At 41.5% G+C, this 24885-nt stretch overlaps 1 protein-coding gene across 4 annotated transcripts in view; it reads right to left on the minus strand.

Annotated features, from left to right (window-relative positions):
• Nucleotides 1-10180: 10180 nt before the first annotated feature.
• The window catches only part of COL8A1 (collagen type VIII alpha 1 chain), a 157604-nt gene continuing 142899 nt past the window's right edge, over nt 10181-24885 (minus strand). For 2 of the 4 annotated variants that reach the window (XM_059064849.2, XM_059064851.2), the window contains 2 exons: nt 16752-17082; nt 10181-13700 (listed from right to left, as the gene is read on the minus strand). In XM_059064849.2, the coding sequence (XP_058920832.1) occupies nt 11794-13700; nt 16752-17079 (2235 nt within the window). In that variant the 5' untranslated portion in view covers nt 17080-17082 and the 3' untranslated portion in view covers nt 10181-11793. Of the gene's footprint in view, nt 13704-16751; nt 17083-24885 lie in introns of all 4 variants that reach the window. The other 2 variants (XM_067034826.1, XM_067034825.1) reach the window with 1 other exon arrangement.

The following is a 24885-nucleotide window of genomic DNA, read 5'->3' on the forward strand; positions in this document are numbered from 1 at the left end:
GCAATTGTAATTTTAAAAATTGTGGAGTTGGCTGGTTGTTATTATCAATTCCGAATATGCTGAGAAAACCAGAAGTCCTTCCTAGCAGTGCTTAGAAGAGGCCCTTCTGCAACCAGAGACCATAGTGTGCTATAAATTCAGGTCAGAGTTTGATCAAAAGGGTAGCAGAGCTACAAAGAGATTGACTGCAGAGACCAATATGTTACCTATGGTCAAGTCAAGTCCTCAAAGGGAAGGAGAGGGACTCTGAGACTGAGATGGAGACATTTGGGTAGATGTCCTTGAGGTTCCTGAACTTCCAGATTCTTGAGCCTTCTGGGCTGACAGAACTGACCCTTTCTCCCTTGCTGGAGGAAAATAGCCTCTTATTACCTGGAGACCATTCAAGGCCTCACTGTAGTCAGTTGCCTCACAAGATGATGTTTGAGCCCTCACCTCCTCTCATTGCTTCTTCACCAATAACTAGAGTTAGTTCTCAGCATAGACAGAGTAGAAAGTACAGCCCCTATTATAGGAGAAAATTATTTATTTACAAGAAAGACTACAGGTATTTATATATATATATAATATATATATACACACACACACGTATATGTATGTGTGTGTATGTGTGTGTGTGTATGTGTGTGTGTGTGTATATATATATATATATATATATATATATATATATATATATATACATATATCTCAACAGGAACCACGAATTTCTTAAGGTAATGGATCTTGAGAGTATTGGACCAGCAGTGTGTAAAGCTGGGTAGGAGAGAAGTTATTGATATGGAGACACTCCCCAGTGGCCAATGATTTAATGTCCTTTGAAGTCCTAACATCCTGTGGGGATGACATCTTAAAGCTTAGACACAATGGTAACCTATAGTAAATGAGATGGAGACATCGGGACTGCCTTGGCAGATTATTAAAGAAAGGGTCAGGAGACTCAGCGGCAGACTTTAGAATGGATTTATTATGTGAGATCAGAGAACCTACCAGCTAACTCTCTTCCCTGGGAGGGCCCAGAGGACAATTCTTTCACCATAAGATTGCAGTAGTGTGTGGGCACTGAGTTAGTTGAGAGACTCAATGGTGACTGTCCTGTGTAGGCCAGAGGTGACAGTAGGAGATGCCCGAGTGTCCATGGGTATGATAAAATTCCAGAATAGTGAAAGCACTTGGCAGCAGTGAACCATCAGAAGCAAAGTGAGTTTAATCAGTGGTCAGGGATCCTTGAAATGTAGGGGATCTGTGGTGTTCCACAGACCATGAGTTCCTAGGGGCAAAATAGAAAGCTAAGGGAGGGTATTGATTGACTTATATAGCAACAACATCAAAATCAAGAGCTGGTAAGCAGAAGGCAGATTTTTAACTGCCAAAATGGAAAAGCATCATCTTTGGACATGTTTCCAGATATGAACCAATTCTCAAACTCAAGAATCCATTGATTAAAGGGAATCTGGATCCCCCTGAGGAAGTTCTCTGCAACACAACCAGTATATACAATATGTACTCATACCTTTTCCAAAGGAAACTATGGCCATTTTTCAGAGTAACTGTCCACTGGAGAAATGGGAAATACCCAGCTCTTTCAAGGACTGTTGGATACAGCATTGACACGGGGAATCCAAACTGCCACCATAACCCCCATTAGAGTGGGTCATACAGAGGCCAGGTGACAGAGTCCTGGCCTAAATCTGTTTCATGGTGGCTTCAATGGGTTCATCAACTTATGGTCATATCTCCAGTTGCAGAGTGCATAATTGAGATGGATGTACTTAGCAACTGGTAGGACCATCACATTGATCCTCTGACCAATAAAGTAAGAACCATTAGTGTAGGAATGGTCATGTGGAAGACCCTGAAAGTGCCTTCCCTTTCCCCAGTCCTTTGAAAGAGTAAGTTAGAGGCACTATCTCATTCTAGTGAAGTTGCAGAGATTAATGCCAACCTCAAAGACTTAAAGGCTGCAGGGGGTTTGGTTTACTAGTATGGTCCTCCAAAGCCAGATGGACCATGGCAAATGATGGTGGATTGCTATAAATTTAATCACATGGTATCTTCAAGCATAGAGGATGTACCAGGTGTTATATCTTTGGTTGAACCAATCAACACAGCCTCTAGCACTTGCTTTGGCAAATGTGTTGTATTTGATTCCTATCAGGAAAAAATATCAAAAGCAGTTTGCATTCACATGGGGAAAATTGAGTTCATATTCACTCAAAGTTGTGAATATTTTCCTATGAACACTCTCAAGGCTGGTTAACTGTCCTGATCTTTGTCATAATATAGTTCATAAGGATTATGATTATTTGAACTCTTCCTCAAAACATCACTTTAATCCATTTTATTGGTGATAAAGTATTAATTGGATCTGGGGAGCAGGAAATGGCCAGTACTGTGGATGCCCTAGGAAAATACATACATGCCAAAGTGTGAGAGATAAATCATAAATATTCAGGGCCCTGCAACATTGATCACATTTTTAGAAGTCTGGATGTATGAGGCATGCCTGGTATCCCCTTCAAGGGAAAGGAAAAGTTATTGCATCTTTCATCTCCTACCACCTACTACCTATGCAAGAAATAGAGAACAGTATTTGGTGCACCTGTTTAGATTTTACAGCTAGCCTATGCCACACTTAGAAATACTGCTCTAACTCACTTATCAGTTGAGTCAAAAGGCTACCAGTTTTGAGTAGGGTCAAAAGAAGAGAAGCCTTGGCAGTGGGTCCAGGCTGTGACACAAGCTGCTCTTCCCCTTAGTTCATAATGACGTGGCAGATTCCAAGGTGCTAGGTGAGAGCTGATGATGCTGTGTGGAGTCTGGCAGGACCAGAAAGGAGAATCACAGCACAAACTCATAGGGATTTAGTTATTTATTTATCTTTTTGAAATGACTCTTTAATAAACCCAGGGTAAAGGGTGGGGTGACGAGATTGCTTCTTGAAAAGTGTCAGGCCAGAAATTGTACTTTGAGAAGACTTCACAAATTTCCTTTGACCCAAGTCTTTTTGTTGCTTATTATTGTTCACCACGACCTTCAGAAATTCCTAGGGTTTTAGAGTAAGGCTATACCTTCAGTAGCCGAACCATTCAAAAAGCAGCTACTGGCGTGATACTAAGTTCTAGCAGAAACTGAGCATTTGACGATGGAGCATCAAATGATTATATCAGAGCTGCCCTTTTAGACCTGGATTTGGTAAGGTTGGGTACCCACAGCAGCAACCCACTGAAAAATAGAAATGATATATATGGGATCACATCTAAGCAGGTCCAGAAGTCATAAGTAATTTACATGAACAGGTGGTAAAGATCTCTGTCTTGTACTCCTCACTCACACCTATGGCTTCATGAGGTGTTCCCTGTGACCAGCTGATGATGTTAGAGGAAATATTCATGACTGGTTCAGGCTTGATATGTTAGTAGAGCTGAAAATGGACTGCTACTGCACTACAGTCCCACTCAGGGAGGGGCCCTAGAGGACACTGTGAGGAGAATCCTTCTCGTGGGCAGAGCGTCAAGATGTACATTTAATTATCTCCTTTGAATGGAGAGAGAAATAGTCTGAGCTAAGGATAAATACAGAGTCTTGAGCAATAGTGAATTGTGTGGTTGAGTGGGTCAAGGGCCTGGAAGATATAGTATTTAGAGTTCAATAGCAAAGAGATCTGGGAAGAAGCATTTGCACGGAACTAGGGAGTGAGCAAAAGTGTATGGATCTTCGTGTCCCATGTCCAGGTCCGCTAGTGAGTATGCACTATTGATGAGACCCTGAATATCCAGGTAGACATATCGCAGGTTGTGTTTTTCAGAGATGGCCACAAATGTCTCCCATCCCACATACTCTTCTTACAATGTGACCTTGACACTCCTTGTTATGTGGTGGGGTCTGCTTCCCTCTCTGTAAATCTGGGCAAGCATTTGTCACTTCTGCTGATAGAATATGGTAGGAAGGATATTCTGTGACCTCTGAGGCACAATCTTAAAAATTCTGTGCATTTACATCTTGCTCCCTTGGGATGGTCCCTTGGAATCCACGTGTGATACAGTGAGAAAGCCCAAGGTAGGCCACACAGAGGAACCACGTGAAAAGGACATATGTAGGTATACTGGCCCACAGCTCAGCTGAGGTCCCTGCTGACAGCCAGCATCAACAGGCAGACCTGTAAATGAAGATGCTTCCAGATGATTACAGGCCCCAGGTGTTTATTCCCCTCCGGTTGTAGCCCTAGACGTTGTGGAGCAGAGACAAACCATCCACCCTCGATCCTCAGAAATGAATTCCTGACCCGCTTTTCTCATGTAAGAAAAAAACATGCTTGTGAAGCTGTTGTTTCTCCTCTGGCCACAAGAGGGGGAACTTGTTCCTTGGGAACCTGCAAGTCTTAGAAGCCATGCTTACTTCCCGTCTCCTATGGGCCGCAGGGTACCCTGCCTAGAGTTGCAGTGAATTTTCCATCTTTCTCCCCACAGGGCCTGGTGAGGTCAGGTGGCTAAAGTAAAACTTACTTTAAAAAAAAGTTCAAATCTTGAATACGTATGAGCTCTAAAGATCATTTAGAAGAAGAAACACCTGTAATTTTATTTTTCATTTTTCGAGGAACCTCCATACTGTTTTCCATAGCTGCTGCCCAATTTCACTTTCCCACCAGCAGTGCACAAGGGTTCCAATTTCTCCATATCCTCACCAACACTGGTTATGTTTTGTATTGTACCGATCTGTGTTGTTTCATAGTAGCCTCCTAATAGGTGTGAGGTGGTCCATTCAGTTTTTAAAGCCAACTGCCTTCATATCTCCTAAGGGGTAAGGATGTCACCATGACATCTGTCAGTATATAGTCTTTTGATAGCTGACTGCTTCCTTGTCTTTGGTAAGGACAGTAACTAAGAAATAACTGAGGTCATCTCTCTCTCTTTTGAGGCAAGCTAATATTCTAAACCTTCACTGGCAGTTGTTTGCTTCTCAGGCAGCTGAGAACTTTTATCTCCTGCCTTTAGGCAGTGTATGGTGTAATAGCTCAGAGCGTGGACTAGGGAGCCAGATGTGTGGCTTAAAATCTTGGCATTGTCATTATTAGATCTTGGACAAGTTACTTTGCCTCAGCTGTAATATGGAGCTAATAATAAGAGTCATTATAAGGAGTAACTAAGTTAATACATAAAAACAGTTAAAGCATTTTGGTACATGGTTGTCACTCAGTAAATAGTAGCAGTTGTTGCCCCTCCATAACACACTCTACAACTTCACCCACCCACCCAAATGTAGAAGATAGTTACTATTATCACCTACTGTTTTACAGGTGCAAAAGCTGAAGTTTAGAGACGTTAAATAATTGACTCAAGATATCACAGCTGTTAAATAGAGGAGCTGAGATTGGTTCTCTGCTCCTGGCCTCAGAGCCCTCTCCTAACATGTTCTATATTGGTGACTCTGGTTTGGCAGAACAAATGACAAGGACAGCATTGGCCTTGGTGAGGAAAGGCAGCTCTTACTAGTAGGCAGTTGGAACCTGGGAAGCATTCCATCAGCTTTCCCCATTGTGTCTGTCACCCACAAATGAAGAGCAGATGTGCATGTTGCTGCCAGCCACTCACTTGTTAGATGAGAACTGACTTGGCCATGCTCATCATAAAATTAATTTTTAGGTCTTGGTGGTTTTAACAAAGGATGTGAATTATAAGTCTCCACAGGAATCATAAACTTTAATTTAGAAGTGCTTTTGAATCTAATAAAAATCTATTTTTACTTGCATTAAGATAGCAAAGGAAAAAAACCTCTGGAAAGGTTCTGGATGCCTCACAGGAAAATTCACTTAGATGGTTCTGTGTTTCAGTAACACACATGAGAAACTTCTGAATAATTTGTTAAAATGGGATGGTGTGCCCCACTTTTTAAATTGAAATTCCAATACACTTATCTCCAGGAATTAGCAAAAAATATTTTTCTAATAATAAAAATCATTAACAGCTATTTGACATCATAAAGAATAACTTATTTGAGCATAAGGTTGATCCTGATTCAAACATTGGTTTTGAAAATGAAAGCATCAGAAATTCTGTGTAACTCTTTGCTAGAAGAAAGATAACCCTAAGGCTACTCCATGGATATTTTTCTTTTTCATGATATGGAATGAGCATGATATTTTCATTTTAGAGTCACAAGGACCGTTAAGGAGAAAAACTTTTTTGAAATATAGGAAAACATGATTGATTTACACTTTTTATTGGCTCTGCATATTTGGAGTTCATTGTAATTCCATGTGGATTGGGATGCCATTTCCCTTTGCTATATCTGTGATGAAAGGATCTGTTAAATAAATTCCTGCAGCAAGTAAGGGAGGAGATTTTAATGCAGTCTAATCATTTTTGTCTGCAAATGTTGCCACTGATTTTGAGTGTCTTTTCTCTCCTTCTTATTACAACAGGCCACCAGGTCTCTCTCCAGGCTCATGGCTTTACCCTCATCTGCCTAGCAAATGCGCGTCCGGCGCACAGGCAGATCCCACAAGTCTTTGTATAAACCAAGCGTCTCTTCTTTCCCTGCCTGGAGCAGGCTCCACTGGAGGACTGCCTATTTCTATCAGTGGCACCGTCCCTGTTTTCCAAGCGAATCAGTGAGGAAACCACCTTCGAGTCAAGCTTCCTTCTCCCTCATAAGGCCACCCTGGGATTGTCTCCAGGGTCAGTTCTGTCTTTCAACTGTCTCTTCAGTTTTCAGTTCTTCTTCATTCCGTTTCCTAGCCCTTGAGATAGCTCCATTGTTATGCAGTCCTTAAACCCTAACACCTGACCTGACATGTGACTCTCACTCTTTAGACTTGGTTAGGCTCCCTGAACCATCAACCCATCACCCCATTCCTGGATTAAAGCTGTTCTGATCTCCTCACTGGTTTTGCTACTTGTATCATACATTCTCCATAGAATCATCAAAGTAACTTTTCTAAAATACTTATGTTCATACCATTTTCCTGCTTAAGGACCTGCAATGTCTTCTTATTGCATATTAGATAAAATATAAATGTATCTTCCCTATATGTAAAGCCCTACATCACTTGATCCTTCTTTGGTTATTAAATGTTTCCTTTACTAGTTTTTGAGTAGTTCTTCTGAACCAGTCAGGTCATTTCCCTTATCTCTGCCCACCCCACTCCACCCCTGCCACCCCTTCTGACTCTGTCTCTCATACACACACATACACACACACACACACACACACACACACACACACACACACACACACACACACACACACACTGCCCTATGCTCCATTCATCCAAATTCTGTCAAATTAAAGATGATTTCTTTAAAAGTCATCTTCTCCAAAAAACTACCTGAGATTAGCTTTTATCCCACAGTAGACTTCTAAATAATCTTGGGACATATAATCTTCTGTATAATCTTGGAATCCCAGAGCTGGATTCAGTCACACCTCACCTCAAGTTGAGCACTAGCTCCCACAGCAACCCTGCGAGATTCATTCTTCCCTCCACCCTGGAGCTGGACCAGTGCTCTGTGATGAGCTGTGGATGCAAAGATGAAACAGTGAGGTGCCTGCTCTCAAGAGGCTTACGCTCTTATCAATAGGGGAGACAGACAAACAGTTCAGTTATAAAGCAGGAAAAGTAAAGGGACAGAAGATTGTACAAGGCAGGGTAGTGACTAAATCTGGGCAGTAGGGAAGGAGAGGTGATGCTTGTGCTGTGTCCTGGGGGTGAGGAGAGATTATTGAGCAGACAGGTCAAAGAAGGCATTCCCAGGAAGGGAGCAGCATGGAATGGCCTTTCTCTTTCTGAACTTTGCTAGCACGTATGCATCCAGTTGGCTTCACACCACCGTTGTTTGTATATCACCTGGAAGTCTGTTTAACAAACATCTTGATGTCCTCTAAACAAAAGATACTTTTTAAAAGAATGGTCATGTTTTCTATTGCTTATGTGCCCCTCACATTGCCTAGTACTATCAGGTGCAAAGTAAGGGCTACTTTTTGTTTTGTTTTAATGTAAAGGGATACTATAGACCTATTGTAATGATGGATTTGCCCTGCTTGTCCGGCATTCTAAATTCCAACCATTTATTCCTCCTTGCCTCTGTTTCTTGTATCTATCCCTCCATTTACTCTTGTGACCAACACTGTGTGCACATGAGATGACTGGTCCATGTTATGAAAGAGCCTTTGGCCGTGGAATGAAATAGAACTAGTTGGGCTATGTGGGAATGGAAGCTATGGTCTTGAATTTCCAGATTGATGTGTTTAAAGTGCTACATAGTTGCTTGTTGAATGATTTGAGTAATCCCTTTATGATAGTCTAGACATGATAAGCTGTGATCATTCTGAGCTTGATAAGTCATCACAAAAGAATTCTTTCCTTATCAGTGATGCTTATTAATACCCTTAGGTTCTTGAAACAGGTCTGCTTCTGCTCTGAAGCTCCACTCATCACTATCTCCCCTCAAAAATTTTGGCTCTGGTGTGTGGCAAACTGTAACAGAATTGAGTACATGAAGGTTAGTTTTTTTGTGGGAGAAAAGAAGTTTGTGGCAGTTTATACTTTTAGGTTGGATGTGACAGATGCAGCAGCTAATTGTTCCCTAATATCTGTTCTCCTTTCTTCTGTATTAATAGAACCTCTGATTTTTAGCTGGACATGTGCTTTCCCGCAGTAAATATTCCATTTCCCACACTCCCTTGCAGCTGGTTGTGCCAGTGTGACTAAATTCAGAGCATGGTATGTGGGAGGGTTGACCTAAGCAACCACTAGGTTGAGTTCTTTAAGAAGGAAGCATGCTCTCCCCTTCCTGATTTTTCCTCCTTTCCACTGACTGGAATGTGCCTGTGGTGGTTAGCTCTCCTGGACCCTGGAGATGCGGGCCACGCCCTCACGGTGGAAGAGCAACAAGAGAAAAGGAACCTGGGGCCCTGACTGGGGCTGCCACATGAGCCCCAGACTGTTTATGCTTGCAGCTGTTATGTCAAAGAGAAAGAATTGTCCCCGTTAAGCTAGGATTATGTTAGGTCTCTGTGTCAGCAGCTAATTAACACGTTGGGGGATAAACAGTTATGAAGTTCAAACAGTGTCAGCTGAGTGATATGAACAAGATGAGAAACATACTTTTAAAGGTATTTAATAAGACTTTTTTTCAAATCAGTACAAAAATTTAAATACAAAAGTGATTTGCTATTGACATGTCTCAAATCTATCATGGAAACTCAAAAGTTACCAGTCTGTTCACCATTCATGGTATTCTGTAAAATATTTGAGAATAGTTACCCACTACAGACATTCTTTTCCCCTGTGGGATGTCATCCTGCATTAAAACTCTGTATTTAAATAACAATATTGTCAGTTTGGTCCATTTCACATGGAAAAGTTCTAGTTAATTTTGAATTAAATAGGGATTGTAGCACTATCCCTAGACTTTAGAACATGTGGTTGTTTCATCTGCTTTTACGCTAAATGTGTTAACATGATGTGCAACATTCAAAAGGGAAACAAAGATACATAGATAATTATTTAAAACTTTTTAAATTAAATGGAGTAATTCATTTAGCTCTGAGATTAGCACCATTGTAGAATATACAGTATCTGGCATAGATTTTGCTCCTCCCCGGTCTAAAAGTTAGAAGCATATGCCTGATAATACACACATGCGCGCATGCACGCGCACACACACAAACACACACACGCAATTGAGTAACAACCAATAAATAAGTTGGAAGGTATTTGAAAAGTGAAATTTGGTTTTGACCAAAGAGCTACTTTCTCTCTTGGTGGAAATAAAAAGCCCATACATGTACAGATAAATACAGTTTTATAAATCAGCTGATCTGACTTGCCTCCAAGCCATTTCAATGCAGCTTTTCAGCAGGCAGAGCCCAGTAGATCCATGTGGCTCTCATAGCCATGGGCCCAAAACCAGCATCCTCAAGACCAACCCAAAGGATATTTGGCCACATAAATGCTGTCTGCTTTGAAAATGAAGGTTGGGTGGGATATGTTTTTGATGGGAGAAGTTTGTCATATACTTAGCCATGAGTAAGAAACCATGTGGTAATGAACTCATTTCTCTTTTTAAGAAATTGAGAAGAAATGGTGCTTGTATACCATATAGGGAAAAGATATATTAGGCTGAGGAGAATATTCTTGATGGTTAAAATGATTCAGATTTGACATAGACACAATTCCATGTGTGTTTATACCGTATTTATTTGTGTATCTTCCCATCTGTACCTATCCCCTCATTTCATCACTCTTAACTTTGAGGAGTAGATACAAGACTCCACCACCATAGCCCCACATCATTCCCCCCAGTGGCTTATAGTGTCAGCAGCAGACTTATAGCCAACTTGAAATGCTTTGTCTGTGTTTTGAGACCAGATTTGAATGTGCAAAGCAATTAGTATGTACCTAAATGAAAACCAGGAAAAAAATTTACTTTTCTCTTTAAATTTGTATTGACTCCTGTACTTGTGGGGTGACATAAAAAGCATCGGCTGTCATTGCCCTCTGACATTCCAGGTGGCTCCTCCACAGGTTGCTTCCTGCATTTTTAGTACCTACAGCAGGAAGTAATACATCTATTTTTTAATTTAAAACTTCAGAAATTATTCTTTCAAAAAAATTTATTTTCCTATGTAATTCTGAAACTCCCCCCTCTTTCCCCAAACAAAGGACGGCTTGGATTTAGGAAATTCACTTTGGAACTTCAGATGACACACCAATTTGTATGTGTACTACACAGGGAAATTTCTTTGGAACTCAGTAGCTACTAAAAAGTATTGATATCCCCTTCGTGGGTAAAACCTCGTTGAAGTCATTTGTGTGTGCAGGCAAAGAAGGGGGGATTATTATATGCATGTAAACACAATTAAGAACTGCTATTTATAATGAACATTCCGCAAAACTGGAAAGTTATGAGGGGAGAGGGTTACTTTTTTTCATATGACTTCCAGGTGTTTATATTAGTTGGGTCATAATGGAAATTACATGGAGACAACAAGAAAGAAAAAAAAAATCACAGGAAAAAAAAAACAAGCAAAAAGAATCCATGAGGAATAAATGAGTTACTTCCTGCTCATGTCTCCCAGCTGGTTTGTTAGCTCCCTACGGGGCACTGTCTTAGGCCCCACAGAAGTGTCTCATCCAGTGCTAGGCACACAGAAGGCATGAGTAAATACACTACAGTTGTTCCTCTAGGGACACTAGACACACAATTCTGAGTAGAACTCTTGTTGTAAAAGACACAGCCTCCGACAGGGGAGAAATATCCCTTGGAGTAAAGCTCTACCCTGGTTCTCTGTCCACGCCTCACTGGGGAAAAGCACTGCAGAGCTCTCCCACATCCCATGGCAAAGTATCTGCACAAATACAGAGGAAATTATGCAAGTAAATACGGTATGTAATTCTTATCATTGACATTTCTTTAAGCCATATTTATAAATATTTTAAAGTAAACAGTATGAGCGAGTGACTTTCATTAGCTATGTTCTTTCATACTGAAATACTTTGATCTGAATAAGCAGGTTATCATGGAAGCACATAACATAAACAGCTAATACGATTCCAGTGGGTACAACACAAGTGTCAGTACTTGATACATAAATCTATCCCATCATTTTCAATCACAAGCTGCTGTGCAGAGCACTAAACATGCATCTTAGTTTTTATTTGTACACGATGGTTCAGACTTTCACTTAAATATAACTTTCCAACTATATAAATGTTTTGAAGCAATTATGTTTCCCATTTGGATTTTTTGGTGCATCCTTTTCTTCTATTAAATTTCTATCTTTTTTTCTTTCTTACATGGGATACAATAAATACCCTGAAAAAGAGGAGTGGACGTACTGCCCGGCATACAGTCCTGCAGCCTGTTCAGAGGGCATCTGGAGGAACACCCGGTCTCCGGGCCGGAGCAGCAGCACCGCGCTCCCGGACGCCTGGTCCAGGAAGCCCTTCTTGTACTCGTCATACGTGTACATCATGGGCTCGTTGTTCTTGAACAGAGCAACCCACACGTTGCCCCCCTTGCAGTGAACGTGGTATGCAAAGTAGTAGACCCCAGGGACCTCACAGGTGAAGATGCCCGTCTGCGGGTTGTAGTTCTGTCTGCCGTTATAGAGCAGTTTGTCAAACTTCACTGGGGCCCCCACGGGTGGGAAAGGCGCAGTCAGCTCAGCGGTAAATGCAGGCATCTCGTAGGCTGGCCCTCCGTTCTTGCCTTTCTTAGCCCCATAGGCGTGAGGGGTTTTCACTCCGTCAATTCCCAGCCCCATATCTGGTAGATACTCTCCATGGGGTGGTGGTGTCGGGGGCATCACAGCTGGGAGTCCCGGGGGCCCTGGAGGGCCTGGGGGCCCTGGAAGGCCAGGCTGGCCTTGGGGACCAAGGGCACCAGGCTTCCCTGGGGCGCCATGAAGTCCTGCTACTCCGGGCTTCCCTACTCCAGGGAACCCAGGGGGCCCTGGGAGGCCCGGTTCCCCTTTGGGGCCAGGAATTCCAGGCGGTCCAATGGGGCCACTCGGGCCTGCAATCCCTGGGATACCTGGGGGGCCCTGTAAGCCCTGTTCCCCTGGGATTCCTGGCTCTCCCTTAGGTCCAAGCAGCCCTGGGACACCAGGGAGCCCTGGCAAACCTTTATGCCCAGCTTCCCCCTTGGGCCCTATGGGACCTGGCAAACCCCTCATGCCGGGGGGCCCCGCTTCACCAAGGAAACCTGGCTTTCCTGGGAAGCCTTGAAGCCCTGGCTCACCCTTGGGACCTAGAGGCCCCTGTGGCCCCACAGCCCCACCTTCTCCTTTGGGTCCAGGGAAACCGATAGCCCCTGGAGGGCCCATGGGACCTGGGATTCCAGGCAGGCCTGGCTCTCCTGGGGGGCCCCCCAATCCAGGGGCACCTGTTGGTCCTCTCTCCCCTCTTGGTCCCAGAGCCCCAGGAACACCCCCTATGCCCCTGTCACCTTTGGGGCCTGGGAAGCCAGGTTTCCCGATCCCTGGAGGGCCTGGGGGTCCTGGCAGTCCTGGCAGTCCTTGCTCCCCTTTGCCACCTGGAAATCCTGGCTGCCCAGGGATCCCATCCTGGCCTGGTTTTCCAATTCCAGGCATCCCAGGAGGTCCTTGAAACCCTGGGACCCCTATAGGGCCTTGTGGCCCAGGTTCGCCTGGAGGGCCTGGCTTTCCCAGGGGGCCCTGGGGCCCAGGGAAGCCTGTCACTCCTGGTTTGCCTACTCCTGGAAGTCCGACAGGGCCGGGAGGGCCCTGCATCCCTGGAGGACCCTTCAGGCCTGGCAGGCCTGGCATCCCGAAGCCCTTCTCTCCTTTAGGACCCTGAAGGCCTGGAGGTCCTGGTGGTCCTTTGGGTCCTCGCTCACCTTTGGCACCTGGTTGCCCTGGTAACCCTGGCCCACCTGGCTTCCCAATGCCAGGAAGTCCGTGAGGCCCTGGAGGTCCTTGCGGTCCTGGGATCCCCATAGGTCCGATCTCCCCTTTGGGTCCAATTTCACCTTTGGCCCCTGGCATTCCCATGGCTCCTGGCTTTCCTGGCATTCCAGGCATACCTGGCTTTCCAATTCCTGGATATCCCTGTGGCCCTGGTTTTCCTTTGATTCCAGGTATCCCTTGACCTGGTAAACCAGGGGGCCCAGGTGGTCCTCTTGGGCCAGGCTCTCCACGGGGACCTTGCTCCCCCCGTAAACTGGCTAATGGTATTTCTGCTGGGAGAGTGGAGAGAGAGAGAGAGGAGGGAGGGAGGGAGGGAGGGAGAGAGAGGGGGGGGGGAGAGAAAGGGGGGGGAGAGAGATTGATTAATATTGATCATCCTTCACTTCAATCATTATTTAGTTCTGACACATTTGCCTATTGCTTATCAAGAGGAAAGACTAGGAATAATGTGCTCATGTTCCAGGACTGTATTATCAGTACTTAATGGACAATCAGGCTGATAATTTATTTGTCATATTTGAGATACTGTTTTGGGAACTGATATCTGTGGCTGCTTTTATCAGCATTAGTTAAGTAAAATAGCTAAAAAGTAATGAAGAAACATTCTTCCTAGTACAAACTTGGAGATATTATGGTGTATTCACTATAAAGAGTTCAAAGAAGGACAAAGAAAAATCAAATTTGCCTATAAGCCCACTACTCAGAGATAATCGCTTGACATTTATCTGTATTTCCATCTCATGTGTTCTATGTATGTATGTATGTGTGTGTGTGTGTGTGTGTGTGTGTGTGTGTGTGTGTGTATTTTGAGGGTTTTTTTTGTTTTTTTTTTTTTTGCGGTATGCGGGCCTCTCACTGTTGTGGCCTCTCCCGTTGCAGAGCACAGGTTCCGGACGCGCAGGCTCAGCAGCCATGGCTCACGGGCCTAGCCACTCTGCGGCATGTGGGATCTTCCCGGGACGGGGCACGAACCCGTGTCCCCTGCATTGGCAGGCGGATTCTCAACCACTGCACCACCAGGGAAGCCCTGTGTGTGTGTATTTTAAATAATGTTGGAGTCATTTTTATTTTTTCTATTTTTTCCCTATTGAATGTTATACTCTATTTTTCTATGTCCTTGAATTTTAAATATAATATATGGAAAAATAATGTTTCCTCTTGTGCTGAAATATACTATGATGTAGAGGATGATGGTCATTATCATGTAGACTCAGGGAAGAATAGAAGCATTTTATTTTTATTTTGTATGTGGTTTAATAACATCTTAAACATCTGTCCTCTAGAGTCAAATCGATGTGTTTAATTTCTTTAATATGTTGTAGGATTTCCTAAGCCTCAAATATTAATTCTTCAATTAATAAGTTACTTCTCACTTGCAAATTTGGTTTTTAAACAGGAGTAGTGAATAAGGTATTTTAGGATGATAAACAATGCGGAAGAGGAGTTAAACTGGGATTAGGAGCAGGAAGCTCAGCTTCTCTTTCTGGCCTTGAAATGAGATCTTGACTGGGTCACTTAAGCCGTCAGCATCCCTGCTTGCCTGTCTGTACAGCGAGAATAATACACCCACACTACAAGATTAGAAAATAGATGTGAAAGGCGTTATGCTTTCTCGAATTGTTATCGAAATATAAAGCACATGTAATTATATTGAATATGCTATGCCTTGCAGAGAAACACAACTCTGGATCTCTCATACTACTGGGAGTAAGGAATAACAAAGAAATGAAATTCATGGTCCCAAAGTCTTATAATTAACCATTAGTTGCATCTTAATCTTGACCATTGTGTTTTTCACTGAGCTACTGTCAGGGAACAAAATAGAACCACAGAACTCATATATTTTCCAAATTCATCAGTTGCAATCTGGTACCCATCTGAATAAGTACAGGAAGTTTCAAAATCCAGGCAGACCATTCAAGAAAGGAAGGAAAACAAATGACTGAGATAATCCCGTAAATGGAATATCAGCTCCTAAAGGGAAGAAAACTGGAAATACTTCTTTTATGCTAATAGGATTACTACTGTACAGTGAGGGTGTGCTCTTTCTAAGCAGGAACTGTGTAGCTCCTATGTCAAGAGAGCGTCTGGGGCAGGGTCACATCACATTCATCAGGAATCCCTAATGTCTAGCATGTGCCTGGAGTATATTCTGTTCTTCCTTAGGTTTTGTTGAATGACCAACTGTAGCAACTCAAAGTTTTTACGGTACTTTAGCATTTATTTAGTACTTACCTTATGTCAGACTCTCTCAATAATCCTACTTTACAAACGAAGAAAAGTAGTTTCAAAGAGGTTAAATGACTAGGTTTCTCTCCTTTCTGGCCTCTAGGCACTCAGGCCTATTAGCACCAAATCCAGTAGTTCCCCAGAAGCAGAGCTTCCTGCTTTTTCAGGGACCACTGGGAATGGCCTCCACCACCTCAAAGGGAATTGCTACTGATTGCAGTTCCTTTCCTGCAAGTGCTAGGTTTCCTACGTTTCTTATAAGCCAACTGAGTTTATAAGAAAATGTCTTTTGGGAATTCCCTGGTGGCCCAGTGGTTAAAACTCTGTGCTCTCACTGCCAAGGGCCTGGGTTCAATCCCTGGTCAGGGAACTAAGATTCCACAAGCCACGCGGTGTGGCCAAAAAAAAAAAAAAAAACTTAAAAATTTTTAAAAAAGAAAATGTCTCTCACAGTGATAGGCATTTTGCTGGTATTGAATAACTAATGAATATGCCTAGAAAGTAATGGAGACATTTTCAGGTATCATCATCTCTAGGTAGGTATATAGTCTGTACTCTTCGGACTCCTTCTGTAGATTTATTGATTGACATGTGTAACAACTTAATTAGAGCAGTCTTAAAAACACGTTTATCTGGCACCTAGTTTACACAGTGCTTTCATATGACTTTTTTTTTAACACAGCAGGTTCTTATAACATTGCTCTCCTAGTTCTGAAGACTGACATCACTTTTTTTTTTTTCCACTGCTATATCCCTTAGCATTTTGGCTGAGAGCCTGACACAAAAAGAGATGCTCATTAGTTACTGTATGTTTGAATAAAGAAATAATGAGTAAGGGACTAAACTTATTTGTTATTAAGTATGTTTTTTGTCATTTGTTGCTGTTGAAATAAAGCACAACATACAATAATTTTGTCTTTCTTCAAGACCTGAACTTTTCAAGGATAGGGTTTAGAACACAGTAGGCAGTTAATGAATGTCAGTCACACATGCTAAAAGAAAAATGTCTAAAATTTAGCTCTCCCCACCCGCAGCGTATTGTTTAGGGTTTTGGAAAGCTGCTGTCTTACAGCAGAACCGAAGTATGTTACCTTTGCCTTTCTTGGGTGCTGCTTCCTTGCCCATTCTTGGTGCCGGCTGCATTTCCTTCAGATATTGGGGTAGATGTGGATACTCTTTGCCATACTGCATGTGGGGCATCTCCTTGCCCATGTTAAAGCCATCTTTACCCAAAGGCATGTGAGGTACTTGCTGGCCCAGGGGCTGGTATTGTGGAATTTGTGGTGGAATCTGAGGAGGAATTTGAGGTGGCAGCGGCTTGATGCCATAGTAGGCACCAGCTTGGATGAGCCGGACGGAACCCAGGGAAATGGTAAGCAGTACTCCCAGCAGCTGCAGAAGGGCAGGTGGACCAGCCATCACCTGTGGAGGAAGGTACGCACCAACATGGTGAAAACCAGCAGGCCAGGTGACCGGAGTTTACTTAGAGAAAGAAGGGAGAAAAAAAGAAAAGGAATCATGGTCTTTATTAGCAGAACTTCATGAGTGGAAGGGAAGCTGTTACCTTTCAATAGAAAACAAACAGACAAAACCCAGGAAAGAGTAGGGTCTATCAAATGAAGGCAGCTGGTGGGATTGTAAGCTATGGGGAGACTGCTGGTTGTCCCTGAACATGAACTCTGCCCTCTTCCATAGTATTGGCACCCCTGACTTTCAGCTGGAACAGAGCAAGCCTAGAATGAAGACATTTCATTTAGAAGTGGGCACGTGACAAAGTTCTGGTCTGTTGTGTGTAGTTGTAATGGCTGCAACTTCCAAGAATGCTCCTTAAGGGGAGTGAGCATGTTCTTCCTCTTCTTGCTTCTTCCCACTGGCTGGAATGTGGATATATATTACCCGGAAACGGGCCAGACACCATGAAGCATGGAGTGAAAGCTGTGCATTGAGGATGGTAGAGCAACAAGCTAGAAGAAACCTGAGCCTTGGTTGAACTTGGAGGCGCCGTATACTGATATTCATCCTTAAGTTTGGAATTTGTTTACGCAAGAGAGAAATAAAGATTTACTTTCTTTCTTTTTCTTTTTTTTTTTTTGCGGTAAGTGGGCCTCTCACTGTTGTGGCCTCTCCCGTTGCGGAGCACAGGCTCCGGACGCGCAGGCCCAGCGGCCGTGGCTCACGGGCCCAGCCGCTCCGCGGCATGTGGGATCTTCCCGGACCGGGGCACGAACCCGCGTGCCCTGCATCGGCAGGCGGACCCTTAACCACTGCGCCACCAAGGAAGCCCCAAGATTTACTTTCTTTAAGCCATTGTTATTTTGGGTGCCATACATTTGCACTGAACTTAATCCTAACAGATAGAAAGATTCTCCAAAATGAAGCAAACTTAGTGGCAAGTCATACTTTGTTAGTAAGTGCTGAAATTCTATATTCTATTGTAAATGGAAACAGTTAATAATTTATAGGCTTTCTGCCAGGGGCAGTAGTTTTTCATGTCAGGTGTCCTTTGGCTGCTTTGGTGTGGTCATAAACGTATAAAGGTTAAAGAGCAAACAAGAACAACAATAAAAACCGAAGATATCTTCTGAATTGGAAAGAAGGTACTTCATGTGACAGCCCCAAAATGTCATTAAAGAAAAAATCACCATCATAATTATGTACATACAGGGATACCATTTCTTTCTTCTAATTATGTACTATGAAGTCATTTGTTCAGAATTAGGTTAATTGGACCTGGAGATCATTAAAGTTTATCTTTGTACTATTATGAAGAAAGGAGTTTACAAAGCAAATTTGTTGTGTAAATAAGATAGAGATTTTTACTCACAAGAATAAGCTGTTTTTAAGCCTTTTAATAGCACCCTTTGCATATTAGTAATTAGTAGAATAAGTATAAATGAGGTTTATCTGTTTATAAAAAACAGCTTGAGATGGGTGTTTGGAAACGCGCAGGGTTGAAGACCCAACATCCCAGGGAACTGCAGTTTTCACAAATTACCGCTAGAGGGCAACTGGTACTCATCGACGTCTGCTCAATTACCCGGAGGTCCTAAAACTACACATCAGGCTTTGCTCCCACATCTTACAGAGGGACTTAACGAAAATCTGAATCCTAAATGGAGTGTCATCATAATGCTGCAGAGAGAGAGATGGGACGTGGCGGGGTGGGGGGAGGGGGGTAATTGGGGGGATGGAGAAAGAAGTGGTAAGTTTCTCACAATTTTTAATGTAAATATCTTCTGGAAAACTTTGAGTAAACTTGAGTAAATAATTTAATTCAGTAACTAACTGAGTAAATAATTTAAGTTCCATTCCCCTAAGAGTTTGTTTTCTTTGCTTCTGCCTTACTTAATTCTGGATCATAGTTTTCCACATCTTAGAAAATGTGGGTTGACTTTGCAACATCGTATTCAAGAGTAATGCCAAGAGTATGAACAGGCTACAGAAGAATTGGTTAATAAAAAGCACCTAAGAAAATATTTAGTAAAACTCTCCACCATGAAATTCACTGCATTACAATTTTTCTAAATATACTAACTAATCATTTTTTCCCCTTTGGGGAGAAAAATGAAGAAACATCTGTCAGCAAAATGATTTATAAAACTTTCTCTATTTCATAAATCAGAGTAGTCTTCGAGAACTATTTGTTTCAAGTGTACTCTAAATGGGAGAAGATAGAAAGCTGTTATTTTATGTCCTTGTATGAATGATTAATTGTTATAAACCATTTGGAAAGAGCCACAAAATTAATATTGATTTATACTCAATAGTCAAATTTATTTTAGGTAGAAAAAGAACATCTGTTGTAAGTACTCAACAGTAGTTTATTGAGACACAATGAGAGACCCACCCAGGAATTACAGAGATGACTATAATATGGTCAATAGGCCCTGCCCTCAAGGAGCTTACACTTCTTTAGTAGGAGTGACAGATGTGTAAACTATTAATGAATAGCAAAGGCTATGGCGGGGGGAGTAAATTTTCCTCTCACTTCTGTTCTTTAGTATCTAAAATCCTTTCCTTTTGAAGTAACATTTCCCATTTTCCTTCATATTTTCTCAGAGATATTCTCTGAATATGCACATCCATTTAAGACAAATTACAGCCTGTTCTACACACCGCTGTTCCTTACTTTTTTACTCATAAGACCAGAACTTCATCTTAATTTTGTGTATATGAACAGATCCCTTCAACTTCTTTATTTGTTAAAAATAAACTCAGTTGTTCTCTAAGCCCCATCTGACTCTAATGTTCAATGTCTAAGGCAGTCACAAGAGAGCTGACAGTGGTAATATCTGGTGTTGTGTAGCCTGGGATTTAATTCTATCTTTGGGGGTTAATGAGTTTCACTACTAAACCCTGAACTTGGAGTGGTAATAGATAGCATGCTTAGTCCTTCACCCTTCCTTCAATTCAGTGGCTGTGTTGGAGTTACTTAATAATCTTCAAACCAGGACAGTCTAATGAAACACTGGAAAATTGGAAGGGGGCGAAATGCTTGGAAGAAGACCAGTTGAATACCAAAGGCCCACTGGGATTCTGCTCTACTACAATTATTTCCTCTCATAGGCTTGGCCTTTCTCTCCTGAAAACTACCTCTTTCAGTCTGCCATCTGCCGTTTCCTCTGGATCTTTATTTAAATAAACTTCATTCAGTTTTAGCTTGAATATTTATGTAGGGGCCCTGGTTAGAATATACCACTTGACTTATCCTTACCCATTTCCCTCTTGTCCCTGAGGATGTTTTTGGTGATCAAAGTGGTGTGGAGATTCTCCCCAAATCACTCAAAAGAACATCAGATTTGTGTAACACTGTTCAAACACCTGGTGGAAAGAAGGAGCCTCAGAATTCCTGCTGGGGAGAAATGGTGGTAGTGGGTTTTCTTGCCTCTTTTTTCTTTTTCTAAGGATGTAGAACACAATAATTCTGTGAGTTCTATTTGATGTGTTCTTGGATTTCTGTTTGATAACCGGTATGTGGTGTGTGTGTGGTTGAGTACATGTGAACATAAACATACATACTGTGTGTGGACACTGGATCTTTGCCAGCCAGGCTAGCTTAGTGATGGGTGTCATGTCATACAGGAAGCACACTGTAGAAGAAACCAAAAGGCAGGAGTTGAGTTGTAGCTCTGCCATTCTCTATGTTTGTGACTTTCCGCTAGTCCCTTATCTTCACTGAGCCTCAGTTTCCTTGCTTATAAAACAGAAATTATAATCTCTGACTCTCCCACAGTGCTGTTCAAGGGCACAAATGATACTATGAATTCTTTGTAAGCCGAAAAGCACTCCTCACATTTGTTATTATTAATGGAGTGTGACCAAAAAGACAAATCAAAACCAACTGAAATGTCAAAGACTTTCAAAGAAGGATACTAGCCAAAGTAAATGTGAGGCTAACTGCAGTAATGATAAACCTAACATGAATAAAACAATAATGGCCATTAAAATGTACTTGTTAATAATGGCAAAAAAGAACAGCTGAACCAAGGCAGTTATTCATTCTGGGGTCAGAGTCACCAGTCCTAATCATTTTGAACAGGCCTAAATGGTTCCCTATATTTGGGCAGGGCTGCAGAGAGTTTCAGTTTCCTCATGTGATCTGTAATGTATATAACAGAGTAATGTGATATATATTATTTTAGACGCTCCTCAGCATTTTATTTGTATGTTGATCCTCATGAGATTTTGGCTTACTGTCTGAAAGAATGTTTAAGTATTTAAACCGTCAATCCTTGCCCTAAATCCAACTTTCCCTTTCACATGGGACAGCTTTCCCTTTCCCTTTCCCAGCATGTCTGTATTTGTGTATGTGTGTGCATGTGTGTCTGTGTTGTGTGTGGTGTGGACAAGCCTCTCATCTGCTGCCGGGTGGCCCTCCTCTGTGCCCCCTACTTGCCCCCTCACACAGAGTTTGTAGTTTCTCAAGGCTTCAGATTCACCACACCTAAAACAAGGGAAAGTCACACAGTATCCTATTCCTCCAGTATTCACCAGAATTGTTTTCTTGGCTCTTCCATGCCTCTCAAAGAAAATTCTGTCCCGATTGATTGCTTTTCTCAGGGAAATTCATTCACTAGATACAGATATTTATGGTATACCTACTAACTGTTACAAACTGTTCTGGGGATTAGAGAAAGAGAGGTGAATTAGAGAGGTAAGTCCCTGATCTCATTGAACTCACATTCTAGTGTGGGAAGACATGTAATTAACAAGTTAAAAATAAATTTTGTAATCTCAGATTTAAGTGCTTGAAGAAAATAAAGCAGGGGAAAGGGCTTGAAAATGGCTTGGGGTGGCACATGCTGTTTTGGAAGGATGGTGGGGGAAGACCCCTGAGGAAGTAAATTTTGGATAGAGGTGCAAAGGTTGAAAGGTTTATTTATCTCTCTTAAGACACAATACTGGAAAAAAGAAAGAGTCTTATTAATGACAATGGTAGCTGTATGTGCCATTCATTAATGTAAACCCCTGTTTCAAGACTCTATTCCTCATCTATGTCAGTCCTCATTTTGACCTCGTTTCATGGTATTCTTTTTTTTTTCTGGAGGATTCTTATTCTTTTTAAACCCCTCTCCATATTTCAACCCTACTGTATTGGTTTGCTGGGGCTGCAATAAAAAAGTACCCCAGACTGAGTGGCTCAAACAACAGAAATTTATTTCCTCACAATTCTGGAGGCTAGAAGTCCAAGATAAAGGTATTGGTAGGGTGGGTTTCTTCTGAGGCCTCTCTCTTTGGCTTGTAGATGGCCATCTACTCCCTGCGTCTTCACGTGGTCTTTCCTCTGCATGTCTCTGTCCTAATCTCCTCTTCTTGTAAGGACACCAGTCATGTTAGATTAGGGCCTACCCTTAATTTCCTCCTTAAAGACTCTATCTCCAAATGCAGTCACATTCTGAAGTACGGGGAATTGGGACTTCAACATATGATTTGGGGGGACACAGCTCAGCCCATAACACCTACCATTCCTCCAGAACAACTCAATTCCTACCTCTTCTGTAAAGTCTTCCCTACCTACCTCCTCAAACATCATTATTCTGCTAGTACTACTGAAAGTTTAACACAAAGTTAAATATAATTCTAATCAACCTTATGTTTTTTCCTGTTGTTTTTTGTCCATTAGACCTCACCGTAATTGTAAGTTTCCTGAGAACCAGGAAAATGTGTGATATTCTTTTGACTTCCTCAACATTTATAGATGAACCCTTCCAGTCAAAACTTGCAGTGTTGATAGGGGCTTTAGAAAATATCAAATTCAGCCTCATTCCCCATTTGGAATCCTTCCTATAACAGTTGTTGACAGAAGGCCATCATATTTCCTACCTGAATATTAATAATGATGGAAACATTCATAAGGCAACTTACGACCTTCTTGTGCAACTTCTGTTGCTATTTTTATTATCTGAGCAGCTTGTAGGGGAGACCCACTTTTTTGATTCATAAATGGCAGTGCACATGTAGGTTACTTTTAGTGGGAGGTGGGGAAGGGGGTATTAAGAAATATATCCCCCAACTTGGCTAAGGCAAAAGATAGATGGTCACATGATCTTTTATTGCCATGCAAATAAGCCCACCTTAGGGTCATCGAACTAGGAATACGTAACTTTGTTGCATAATATATTAGTATTACAGAACATTAACAACTCTATAAACTATGTTGATTAACCCCACTCAGGTTATGGTTTTATTGCCCTTTAGAATGTTAACCAGTTTTGTATCAAACTTAGCATTATCTCAGCATACTTTGTTATCTGCTCATTACAATGAAAAACCCAGATTTTTAATATTTTATTTCAAATTGACTTTTTCCTCGTTTAAAACTTTGACATGCTCACTTAACAAATGAGAATTGTGTTTTTAACATTTTGAGGATTATGCTTTGATGGGGACACAAACTAAATAAAATCATAAATGTACGGTGTGTTGGATGATATGGAGAAAAACAAAGGAGAGGGTGGGTAAGGATGTTGAGGTGATGCTCTTTGAAACCCACTTTACTGTAGAAACTGAGCCTTCTGCGTTTGGATGGGCTGGCACCTGGGTTTTAAAGAAAGATAGAAACAACTCTAAATAATAGAGGGTATGGAAGTTGGCCTTCTGCGGGATTCCGGAGGAGATTAAGTGTGATTGCTGTGTGGCAGAGTCGGAGAAAAGATCTCCAATGGAGGAGCAGTCAAGAAAGGAAAAAGTCTTTTCAATTGAACTTTTTGTGTTTATAATAGGATACATATTGTAAATTCCCTCCTTCATTTCCTCAGAGATGAAGAAACTCTAACTCTTCTGATGATGCCTTCAGAAAACCTAATTATTTGGGGGGAATGGATTTTTTTGGGGTAGGTAGAAGAATGGTTTAGTGCTGTTCCATATTAGCATTGGGCAAAATCAGTGACTGTATTTAGAAAACCAGAACCAGAGGATGGCTAGGGGAGGAAAGGCAATAAACATCAAAGTTATAATAATATTAGCTACGTTTTTGAGCACTTACTTTATGCCAGCACCATGAACATACTTCAAATACATATGATTAATAATCCTTTGTCCACTTACTATGTCTTTTATTTTTATTTTTTTAACACTAAACTCTCTCAAATGATATCTCCCCATCCTGTATTTATACAGTTGATTATTTTACTGAAATTCAAGACTGTTATGTTCCAAGTTAGAAAGTTTAAATTCTTATTTGAAAAGACAAACATCATACGATATCACTTATTTGTAGAATCTAAAAACTGATACAAATAAGCTTATTTACAAAACAGAAATAGACTCACAGACATAGAAATCAAACTTATGGCTACCAAAGGGGAAAGGGGGGGAGGGGATAAATTAGGAGTTTGGGATTAAAATATACATACTACTATACATAAAATAGATAACCAACAAGGACCTACTGTATAGCACAGCGAACTATGCTAAATATCTTGTAATAACCTATAATGGAAAAGAATCTGAAAAAGAATATATATATAAATATATATGTTACTTGTGTAAATTTTATATATGTATATAAACTGAATCACTTTGTTGTATCCCTGAAACTAACACAACATTGTAAATCAACTGTATTTAAATAAAAATTTTTAAAAAGTAATTCTCATTTGATTATTGTTAGGAGATATCATCAATACATTAGATAACAAGGTACAGATCTAATTATACATCCACTTTTCTCCATCTTGTCCTCCAAATTCCAAGGCTGACTTTTTCGTTGAAATAAAGAATTTC

Source organism: Kogia breviceps, chromosome 5 (assembly GCF_026419965.1).
Source record: "Kogia breviceps isolate mKogBre1 chromosome 5, mKogBre1 haplotype 1, whole genome shotgun sequence".
Taxonomy (NCBI): domain Eukaryota; kingdom Metazoa; phylum Chordata; class Mammalia; order Artiodactyla; family Physeteridae; genus Kogia; species Kogia breviceps.